Raw genomic sequence first — 11,948 nt, 5'->3', positions numbered from 1 at the left:
CAGAATGTGAGCGGATGCAGAGTTTTCGGGGCTGTTCGCTGGGATTTCTCTGTCGCTGCTTTTCTGACCTACAAACTCAACCTCTGTCGAGGTCATATGGATCGATCGCTGTGTTTCAAAGGATCTGTTTGTTTTAATCATCGGGACTACTAACTGGAGCCACATGAAGAATAAAGGGACGAAGCAGAAATCCAAAAAGAAAGGAAGTGAAAATGCGTTCGGCTGTGACCTGATAGAACATCTCCAGAGCTCAGGACAAGATGGTAAACTATTTATTTTACTTCATTTCACAACTTAAACTCCTTTACAAGCAGCTTTCATCACACTGTACACAATTCCTTTCATTAGTTACTTCACTCATATGTAGACGATCATATTTATACTGAATATTAAGGTTTTATTAGTTATTTTGAGTATTATTATAGCTGGGATAACCTTTTACATCCATACAGTGTGGCTAAATTAGGACAAATAAGACAAACAGTATATTTATGTAACAGATACAGGCTTTGTTAAAAGATTACATGTATGAATAGTAGGTATAGATGTGTTCTACGTTTACTGTAGCAAGGCCATTCATTCACACGCTGGCTGTATTAAATGGTCATTTGTGACTTTGGGTGTGGCTCTTACATTTTTTGTGTCATTTTTATAAGGCGACTATACTTTCTATGACTAGTTTTATAACTGACAAAAGACCGGGTGGTGCTGTTGCCAATGATTGAGGGAAAATCAAGAGCTATGATAAACAGAAAAGAGAAACTAAATCAAATATCAAAAGATCAGATTTGTTTGGGAGAATATGTCATTTGATCCGTTTCCTGTCTTCTGATCTTATGTTCCTTTGTTACAACCATCCTCTGATAAACTTTTTGGAAGTGGAGACCTATGATATGTCCAAAAAAGAGAGGTATCCCACGTGTAAAGGCATATGAATAGCTGTGTTGAGTATAACTTTGAGGAAGACCAGTAAGAGTGGACATTCAGTGCAGGAAGTGAGGGAGGACCTCTCCGTCATCGATGTCCAGTAGAACTACTGTGTATAGAATGGTTTGTGCATTGATGTGTTACTGCTTCTGAATATTACTGCAAGCTAACAGACAAAAAGTACATGTTGAGTTCAGAAGTAGTGACCATCAAAAACCTGCTTACGTTACAATACATCTGTAAGCAGTTAAAGTTCACCTGATGCCCACGTGTACCCTGCATAGCTCTACTTTTGTGTGTAAAGTTAAGTGTTGAAATAAATTCCATTTATGCCTCAAAACTGCACAAAAAAAGTGTAATGATAATTTATCTTTTCACACCTAACTTGCACATATGACAATGCGTGAAGTCTTTTAAAGATTGAAAATAGTATGGATTGTTCACTTTTATATGATTGAACATTGAAATACCTCAAATAATAATGAGCAATAGAAAGTGATCAATAAAAGTGTCTCATGGAGACAAAATGAATTATGATTATGTTCAAATGTTTATAAAATGTATTGCATGATGTCATTGTAAAACTACAATATGTTCAGACAAAATAACTTCAAATCATCAGATATACAAACATGAGGAAATACACAAATTTAATCTTTTCACTTCACCAATTTTATGGCAAGATTTTGTTATTCTTGCCCGGCACCTTTAAAGTCCAACAACATACCATAAAGTTCAATAACAATAAAATTGGTTTATAAAACCTGACCGAAAAAATGACTAGAGGGCTGTTAGGAGTTTTTGTAAAGCCAACCACTGAGTGGCAGCTGCAGTTTCAACCATTAATGGAACATTTAACATTATTTTGTGAACAAACAAGTTGCATCTTTGGCCTCTGTTTTGAAATTGACTCCAATTGTATTGCATTGTGCCCCTCAAGACATCATGAAATGATTTGACGTGTCATCATAAAGTATCTTTAGAAATCTGTCCAAACTGTATTTTTGTTGCCAGTCTGCAAGAAGCAGAGATCTTCGACTGAGAGGCGCTAAATGAAGGCTTCAGAGTTAAATTTGACCACAGGCATGTCACTGAAAGTCCAATTAAGTCAGTTGAAAATGTAAATGACAGATTCTTTTTTCTGAGAAATGAACTATTGCCGAAAGTATTGGATGGATTTTGTTGGTTTTTATTCAACAACAAGAGAAATGGAAATAATATTGTAGTTCAAATGAAAATGTCTACAAAAGTAACTACAAACGCATAACTACAATGACATAATGAATAAAATTGCATTCCTTAGACAAAAGGATTTGAAATGTAAGTCAACTTATGGGACTAAAACTCTCAAAAGACTTGAACTTTTCTATTGTAATGTACAATGTTTTTCTGTGAAAGAAAGTTATGCCATATTAACGATTGATGTTCAAATGTATATACACATTATCTTCTTAAACCTGCACCGACACATTACTCAATACTATTTAAAATCATGCTGTTTGAGGTAAAAAAAAAAATTAAAAAAGAAAAGAAAATGCAATGAAAAGCAAAGCAAAAACAAATTGAAAGTTAGTCTTTATATCTAAGAAGAGTTTCACTTAATTGACATGAATATGGAGCCAGGAGCCTCATCTCTACATGTCTGTTCCTTCAGCCACATTTTACACTGAACTGTAGGTAAAATACAGCTGAGCTTAATTGTCTTTGTTTCAAAATAAATCAGAATGCAATCAAAATAAACTCAAAATCAATAAAGTATGTTGATTAGCATTCAATTACTTTCAGTATTACTAACGTTGTGGTCAGACTGAAGCAGAGCTTGTGAATTATCGATCAAGTTTTTTCAAACTGCAGGTAGACTCACTTGTGTACAGAAGGTGATGTACTGTACTTCAGAAATCTGTGTAGGTCAGTGGTAACATTTCAAAAGCCTTTTTCTATTAGAGGAAATGTCGTAAGTAATACCAGCTACAAGGACTGGGTGTGTCAACCTTCCTCTGAAACAAACAAACCATTTTTAACTTCCTGTCAAAGTCCACCTACAATCAGCGGCCCTAAGGAATAGAAAACAGACCTAGTGGAACAAACCCCTACATAGCATGAAGTGTGCATTGTTACTGCCGAAACATTAGATTCACAGTTGCTTCTCCTGCTTTTAAGATTTGTGTGTGACCATCAAGTCCAGTATATGAATAAAAGTATAGGCTAACACAGTTTCTTAACTTCAGTTCCTCAGGTTCTTAAGAAATGTGCAGAGTTTATTGAGGAGCATGGGATCGTGGACGGGATCTACAGACTGTCGGGGGTCACCTCAAATATCCAGCGTCTCAGGTACTCATGCAACATGTACAGTAATGCTTTTGAGGCACAAAACCTCAAGTCATTAGAGAATATTATGATTTCAATATAAAGGAGCAGTGTGTTAATCTTACATTCTCGATAACTACTCGTGTAGTAAAAAAAAAATGGTTGAGATACTTTTATGTATTCATATGCGATGAATAAAGTCATGATTATCTTTAATTTCCATAATATTCTTTTCTGAGATTGGTATTGAACTTGTTTAGCATTACTTATTTTTTTATCACAACAATGTTAGTCGACTGAGTATAACTCACTCTGTTATGCCACGTACTGCAACAGTTAGCAGGGGTAACAATCAAAGCATTCAGCTCACTGTGTTTGTTTGTGTGTGTCTGCGTGCGTGTGTGTCTGCGTGTGCGTGCATGTGCGTGTGCGTGCGTGCAGGCAGGAATTCAGCTCCGAGGCGTGCCCTGACCTTACAAAGGAAGTGTACCTCCAGGACATCCACTGTGTGGGTTCCTTATGTAAGCTGTTCTTCAGGGAGCTCCCCAATCCTCTGCTCACATATGAGCTATACAGCAAATTCACTGTGAGTACATTCACATTTTCTGTGAAAATAAAATAAATAAATAAATGAATTCTGCATGGTTTTACGTCAGATTCATGCTTTACAAAAAATAATTACTAACAGATAGAGTTAGTATGTTTGTGGCAGCACTATGAATACCTTAGTTATTATAATCTTCATGAATCTGGCCTCACATCTTTGGCTCACGATTTATGTTGATGTCGATTGATGCTGTTTTCATCTCTTTAATTGGAGAATACAGAATCATTAGCAGATTTCAACTGAATTGAGTGCAAAGAACATACAATATGAAGTAATTCAACTAAAGTATGATTTAATTGTCATCTTTGTGATTACGAGTAGGTTTGCTGCCTATAATCATAAAAAGATGTCCCTGCACATACTGTATGAAAAACCTAATTGTAAGAGCCAACTTATTATCTGTTTTAACTTTTATGTGTGTGTTTTTGAGGACTACATTGTTACCAAGCACTTCTGGCAAGTGACACTGTATTAATGATGCAATATTTAAAGATTAAAACGTTTTGTTGCTGTCCCTTTAGGATCACAGGGTGGGTTAAGGTTTGTAAGGAAGTGCGAGCAAAAACATTCAAATTTACATTTCCAAACGTATCTGGTAACCTGTGGGGCCTTAGTTGGTGTGACAGTCTCTACATTTAGCATGTTCTGGATGAACTGCAGATGTGAAAGAAACTTTAGAGAGGAGAAGGAGTCCCAAACTGTGAGACTAGTCCATGCTTTCTGTGAAGCTGTCTGTGTACCCTGACGGGCCATTAGCATACCTTGGCATAAATACATCTGGTACTGCTCGTGCCGGAAAAACTGCAGCACTGCCGTGCTTTAGAAAAAGGCAGTTCCTCACATGGCAAAAGAAAAACACACCCGAACCCAGTTTAGTCTTTCCAGCCAAGTTGTCTTGGAAGGAATGAACTCTTAACAACATAGTCATTAGGCAGGATGTGAGCCTTACCAGTGTAGTATTGAATAAAACACCTATTTGACCTGGCACCATGTCTACTAATGCTTAATATCATTTAGAAGTTCATCATCGGCTTTAGCTATGAGACGCACTGCGCAGGAGCAAGTTTTAACAACTACTAATGTTGACGACCACACGTGACGAACAAATGCAGCTAACATGCTCAGCTGTTTGAGCCTGAATCAGATTAGTTTGACTGCACGCACTCCAGCAGGTCTGTTTACCTTTGTCGAGCAGGGAAAACTGTTGGGAGGCTTGATGGAAGGACAAGGCATGCGTTGGGATCACAGCTTTACTCTTTTACACACGGACCCTGTCATTTGTTAAAGAACATGTATGCAAACAAATTATTGAGTCTGAATTAGATTATAGTTACAATTACTTAGAATTACTGCCATGCTGGTTAGGGTCCAGGATCAATCATCCATATCTTGCATTTGTACCGACATTTGAAGTCAATTATTTTGACATCTTTCTGTTTTTGCGCGCAGGAAGTGGTCTCGGTCCAGGGGGATCATGAGAGACTTTTACACATTCAGGGGGTCATCAAAGAACTGCCGACGCCTCACTTCAGGTGAACTTCCCCCCTTTACACTCATTTCACAATAGTCCAGATTTTACAAATATTATTGTTGGGAATAGGACAAGGAATATTTGTTAACTTTCCACAGGACTCTGGAGTATCTCACTAAACACTTGGCCCGCCTTGCCACCTTAAGCACTCAGACAAACATGCATACCCGTAACCTGGCCCTGGTTTGGGCTCCAAATCTATTACGGTGAGTTTTGCTTCAGTTACGTGCTTCACTTGATCCATGAAAAAAATATAAATAACCTTCGATAAAGAAGGTAATGGAGATATACTTTCCAGTCTAACAGATTGGTACTTTTTTGCTCCTTTAATAACTTTGTATTCATACTGAAAAGGTTTGGAAAGTATGCACACATGATTATTTATTTGTATTTTTTTCAAAGGGGTTCTACCGTTTAATATTGTATCTCTACTTTTCTTAGATCCAAAGATATTGAGGCGTCATGCAATAATGGAGACATGGCCTTCCAGGAGGTGCGGATACAACAGTCAGTGGTTGAGTATATTCTAAACCACACAGAGGAGATCTTCAGCGATACTGTGCAAATCAAACCCAAAGAAGGTATTCAAAAAATACATAAAAACTCTTTTGAGGGAGAAATATTTGGGCCTAAAGATTTGCTAGTTGACTAATTAATTATACTCCTCCAGGACCAAGTTTGATGTGTGGGGAGAAGTACGCCACACTCCCGATCAGTGGCCAGTGTGAACCGATGAAACTGATGAGCCTGGAAGAAGCCCAGGCCCGATCCTTAAGTCCAAACCACCCTGTGCATAAAGAACGTCAGCGAGAGAACAGTCTGCCCAATACCAGCACTGCCACGCTCTACCACACCGTCATAGACATATCAGACAGCAAGTATGACAGATTTGGATTCAGTCCATTGAAAGTGTTTGATTCATGCACAATGACTGCATAAATGTACTACTGTCAGGACGCTGTTTGCACTGGACTTGAAATAATCTCTGTTGGTCTTTTAGGAGGAAGTTTTCTGGGAAATCAAAGAAGTGGAAGTCCATCTTCAACCTGGGACGGTCTGTGGACACAAAGGGAAAACTGAGCCGGAACGGCAGTGTGTTTATAAGAGCACAGGGCCCAGGTAAAGTGTCCAAAGGGAGAGTTAACAATGGCCTGAACATGTCAACAAACTATACACATTTTTGTATTCATGTTTTGTCAAAGTGTGATCAAGTTTTTTCAAACAGAAAAGACAGCTCTTCGTCCATCCAGGAGCATGGAGTCATTGTGCTCCTTACCCACAGGTGGGGATACAACCGAGATACTGTCATTCAAACACAGGGAAACATTAATATGATGGTGTAACACTTATGTTTACTACACAGATGATGACAGAACAGGAAACAAAAGTCCAGCCAGTGGGTCCGGCAGCAATTTTGTTCCAGATGTAAAGTCCAGAACGCTGGACTCACTATTTGATCTGAGCGAACACGACACAAACTGGGAGTTTAAAGGGACAAAAGCTGGAGGGGCAACAGGCGGCTGGAGCTCTAGCATGGACCAGAAGTGTTCAGCAGGTGCTTCTGCACCCCAACAAAAAACACTGCCAGAGCAACTGAAGGTGTTCAAAGGTGATGACCTCAGCGGCTACAAGCCCACCTCTCCAAAAAGCAGGAGGATGTTGTACTCGGGCTCCTCCAACAACAGCTCCTCTCGGCCCTCTTTCCCAGGAAGCTTCTTCCCGCTGGAGTCCTCACCAAGGCATCAGCGCAGAGCGGTCAACATATCCGAGCCTTTTGCTGTGTCCGTACCGCTGCGTGTGTCAGCCGTTATTAGCTCCAACAGCACGCCATGCAGGGTGCACATCAAGGACAAAGCTGCTACTCTGAAACCTTGCAAAGAGAGCTCGGAGCAGAGCGGCAACAGTGGAAAGAGCAACACTTTCCCCCAACTGGAAACCAAGAAGCAGGAAGGAACGGAGAAGAAAAACACAGAGGAGCCGATCTCGAGAGTCGTGCCAGAGGGTGAGGACATATCATTCATTACATGCTAAAGTGACTGTTTCTGTTTCTTATAAAGTCCTACATGTGTTGTAGGATGACATGCAAAAACTATTTTTCTTGTATTCAGGTGCAAGCAAAGACATTTTGCACGGAGGTCAAGGAGGGGTGAATACTTCTGAACTGGAACCAGCGTCCCATGCGAATGCAGAAGGCAAAGATGCAGCGCCACCTCCTGGGAAAGAACTGCATAACCAGCAGATAACTATGCAACTGGTAAAGCATAGTTACAGATGCTATCTTTGATGAGGGCTTAGGTTTTCTGTTTATTTTATCATCAAATTAAGTTTTTAATTTGAAAAAGTATTAGTCAGTGTGTCAAACACCATGGTATCTGTATTATTAGTCCTTTGTGTCATAATAATCCCTGGCCCATCCAATTCTCTGAAGTAAGTCAAATAAAGTCAGATAATTGGGATTCACAACTAAATATAATTAGCACTGTAATCTGAATTCCAATATAATTGCTAAGAGGAAACATTTATTTGCACTTTAAGTTGTAATCATATAGTTACATAGCTTTCTTTTTTCCAACTGTGTTATGATGATGAGAAAATGTGCACAGTGAATAAGAATAGATATTGTTGCTTGGTTTGTAAATAAGTAGTTGAATCTTTGGATATATTTAATCCTTCTATTTCTTATTTTATCATTATTTCTCAATTCCACTTTCTCAGGATAAGGGATCTTCTACTCGGAGAGAATTGTGGTCTGACCTCCACCACGAGCTGAAGATAACTGAACCAGAAATTGACCTGCTGGATGAGACATTCAACCCTGTGTTCGACACCAAGAGCACCTGTGAGGGCATGAAGTTAACGATGGATGTCAAGTCAAAACGGAGCCGCAGCTCTCCGTCTCTGTCGTTGCTATTCAGGGATCATCCTTCGTCCTCCTCTAGTAATGATCACGTGATCCCCACCATATCCGACTCCGCAAAGAAACAGCCCTCAGAGTCCGACATCTCATTTTCTCTGCCCAGTGACACAGAAAGCGTTCACGCTGTTACAGTGGGGGGGAAACAGAAGAAGCTGCAACTAAAACTCAAACCCTTCCACAAAGATGACACAAAACAGTGCCAACTTCCTTTGAAAGAACCTTGTTTAGATAGAGTTTTGAATCCTTTGACGATAGAGGATGCTCCAGCGGCTGTAGGCTTCTCAGGAGCAGATGATACTGACAACAAAATGGAGAAACTTGAAATCCCCCAAGGAGACAAAAGCGACTCTGGTGATGCGGCAAAGAAGAATGTGATTTCTGCGGGGGAGGTTATCCAGAGGCTGTCGGTGTGTTTGGAGGAGAGACGTCGCAACTTGGAGCTGCCAAACCTCGACAACTACGAAGGCGGTGGAGAAAACCCAGAGGAGCAGGACTTGGTGGAGCCTTGGGAGGACTTTTGCTGCACCAAGCAGTGGGTGACCAGTCCGCTCCACTCACCTGACATAGAGGAGTTGTTCAAGCAGCTGTCACCCTTCGGCTCTTGTGAGGAAACTCAGATTTTATCTCCTTCAGTTGATAATAACAAACAGGTTCTCCCTAAGAGCACTGAACACTTCTTAGGAAACATTCCTCAGACGACCGGGAGCCAAACAGAGACTAAATGGATGTGTTTGCCATCAGGGATCAGTGTGAACAGCAGTAGCACAACACAACCTCACACAGGGAAATGCAGCACAACCAAACAGAAGAATACAGCATCATCTCAGAGGTTTTACAGACAGATGTCTTATGAGGCAGAGAAAAGAGAGGAAAATGGCTTTTCTAAACACAGACCATATTCACTTAATTTGGACCTGGGGCATCGGTGCATCAGAGACATTTCAAATCAACAGAACCGTAATTCCTCAGAGTTTTCCTCTTGTCAGAGAGGATTGCTGACCTCCTCTGAGTCTGTGAGTAACCGTCTTCCCTCAGAGTTGGAGTTGTTTCTGAGTGATCGGCAGGCGCCTCTACGTCGAAATTCAGCCCCGGTCAGCGTTTCATCGGTGCGAACAGCCTTTATGATCAAAACATGCCAGGCCAAAGCCGTGCCAGTCGTCCCTCCAAAGGTGCAGTACAGCCAAATACCTCCCTCCAGACGCGACAAGGATTCAGATGCAGCGAAGGAACCAGAAAAGGAACATCCTCAAATGACTGCAGAGAAAAACCATGCTGCACCTCCTCCAGGGATGTCCGATCTAAAGGAGGAGCTGGAGAATAAAGAGCCTGAACCCAAACACCAAAAACACCCACATGGTGCCGTGTCTGCCAAGACCAAGTCTACTCCAGAGCTGCCAGTCATCCCGAGGAGACACGCGCCCAGCCTGGAAGTGTTTGTGGACTGTCCCAGACCCACTAGAGTCTTACAAAGACCATCCTTTAGGAATAGGCAGAGGCCTCAAAGTCTCATCCTGCTCAGCCCTCCTTTCCCCATCATGGACTATCCTCCTTCAGGAGACGACAGCAAGCTCCTTTCATCCATAAAGAGCCTGAACGACACCTCGGCAGCGAATGTCTTTTCGAAAGAGATGGCGGAGAATTTAAGGACGCCGGAACAAAACAAAATGACAATTCCAAAAAGTGGACAGAGACTGGAAACGTCAACCAGCTGCTTCTACCAGCCGCAGAGAAGGTCGATGATATTTGACAGCAGGAGCCACAGACAGATTGAGTGACTGCTGCTGCCACTGACTATGAGACCGCCTGCGTGTTTGAAGATAGTGTATGAGGAAAGTGAAAGGAGGATGATGTGATAACCGGATGTGATTCATTGCATTGTGTTTGCTGTGATTCACAGATTTCTTGAGGGTGGATGCGTTGTACAATTTCAGATTTTTGAAGTATTTGAATAAGTGGTGAGGAAGCCACGATGACTGAGATTTAGGGCTGCAACTAATGATTTTTTTTTTTTTTATTTAAATTTTAAGGACATATAAAGGTCACCAGGTGAGCACCAAACAGTTTGTGGGGGTAAAATGTGGATCACAACTTGCTCATGACGATCCAGGGGCTTCATATTTGTCTTTCTACTACAAAAGCCTCAGTTTTAGAAGAATCTGAAATCAAAGCCAACACAAGTGTCCATGATGTTATGACACAGTTGGATTATTTTAATAACTGACCAATCAACAGCGTCCTCTTATCATAAATATTCAGAACTTAATTTATCCTTGAACATTAAGGGCTCTTAATATAGGAAGTGGGCAGTAAAAGTGAAGAAAAAATGACAAAGAAACGTTTGAACAACCACAAAAGTGTTCGCTTAGAAGAAGATGTGTGTATTAATTCCTTTATTAAGATACACATGATATGAAGTACATATGATACATATATGGTGTATGTATCAATTCGCTCCGTGATAAGCTGATGTCAATGAGATTTGTTTTTACTATTTAAAAGGAAATTCATTTTTTTCTGATTCAAATACATCAAACTGGATTGATAGTATTTACCCACAGAGTATTTTTTAATTCAAATGTATCTTTTTTTTCCTTAATAGTTATTGGTATTTTATGGCCATTTTTTGTTGGTGTTTGGTTTTTGACAATAATGAGAAACAGCGTTTCCGAAAAGAGTAAAGAGTGTGTGATGTTAAAAGTAAAACCAGTGAAGTGGAGGTTGACTTTGTGCACGCTGACTGTATTTCATGTGTTTGAGTCAAAGTCAGATAATGGCGTTTCCAGGTTTTTGGCTATTTTCTTTGCATTTAACAAACAAAGGATCTGATGTCTTTTGCTTTATCACCCATGAACATAACATAATTTGGATGTTTCAGGAGTCTACGGTGTATTTTATAAAGATGCGGATGTTATTGAGGTGACAGTAATGTGTATACTGAAGTTTGGATGGACTGGATGAATGATGGCAGTGTTTTATAAAAATAAAAAAAAAGTTTGAGAAATGAGAATTGTTTTGTTTTTTAATTTGTTTTGTAACTTTTATATACGTCATACCGAAAAGGATTGACTGTATTCATAGGAAAAACAACTGACAGCAACAGGTCGAATGTGTCATTAAAACTTAACATTACAGAAGTGACATCTCAAAATGAATTACATATTTCAGTAATCAAAGAGATGCGAAAACTACACGAAAATGATTCATTAGCTACAGACAAGCTTTGTTATTGAGGTGGTGTTTTTGCCATTGACGCACGCTTTTACCAATTTTGTAAAACAGGCTTCATACTGTACAAAAGAAAAGACTCAAAGTTTGAACTTTTCATCCAGACTTGAGTCTTTTCTTCCTCCTTCATCTCCTCCTATTAATATCTGCTAAAGCACCAATTTTATATGAAGCTTCACTTCTCTCTGTCTTTAAAGTATTTTAGCCAATCCATATAAACATTGTCAGACATGTTGACATGTTGTCAAATTAATGCCTAAGTGACCGTCTGGTTTGTGAATCCAACTGTCAATAGCAATGCATCATTTTACATCATAAAGTTAGATGTCTGCATGTTTTTTTAATGGAACTTAACATTTCCTTGAAAACCTCTGGCAGCTTCTCACTAGAGGAGCAACGTGAAGGAGGTCATGGTGCTGCTGTGGGTGTATTCA

General features: G+C 39.9%; 1 protein-coding gene across 1 annotated transcript; it reads left to right on the top strand.

The window, feature by feature from the left end:
- Window positions 1–11,282, top strand: arhgap31 (Rho GTPase activating protein 31). The gene is made up of 12 exons (XM_068601370.1): window positions 1–263; window positions 3,156–3,258; window positions 3,676–3,820; window positions 5,291–5,373; window positions 5,471–5,578; window positions 5,814–5,953; window positions 6,043–6,250; window positions 6,373–6,491; window positions 6,598–6,654; window positions 6,736–7,374; window positions 7,481–7,626; window positions 8,088–11,282. Exons 1-12 carry the CDS (start codon window positions 164–166, stop codon window positions 10,062–10,064), a joined length of 3,825 nt encoding a protein of 1,274 aa, XP_068457471.1. The 5' UTR covers window positions 1–163; the 3' UTR covers window positions 10,065–11,282.
- The last annotated feature ends 666 nt before the right edge of the window (window positions 11,283–11,948 follow it).

Source organism: Clinocottus analis, unplaced genomic scaffold (genome assembly GCF_023055335.1).
Source record: "Clinocottus analis isolate CAN_PGR_092001 unplaced genomic scaffold, fCliAna1.0.p SCAF_5, whole genome shotgun sequence".
NCBI lineage: Eukaryota > Metazoa > Chordata > Actinopteri > Perciformes > Cottidae > Clinocottus > Clinocottus analis.
This window is presented reverse-complemented; position numbering and strand designations above follow the sequence as displayed.

What these genes read in the sequence shown, in the direction of transcription:
- arhgap31 (XM_068601370.1), top strand. Translation starts at nt 164, where the DNA reads ATGAAGAATAAAGGGACGAAGCAGAAATCCAAAAAGAAAGGAAGTGAA. An exon ending in AGCTATACAGCAAATTCACT is followed by an intron (nt 3,821 to 5,290) that starts GTGAGTACATTC and finishes TTTTGCGCGCAG; the next exon opens with GAAGTGGTCTCGGTCCAGGG. An exon ending in ATAGACATATCAGACAGCAA is followed by an intron (nt 6,251 to 6,372) that starts GTATGACAGATT and finishes TTGGTCTTTTAG; the next exon opens with GAGGAAGTTTTCTGGGAAAT.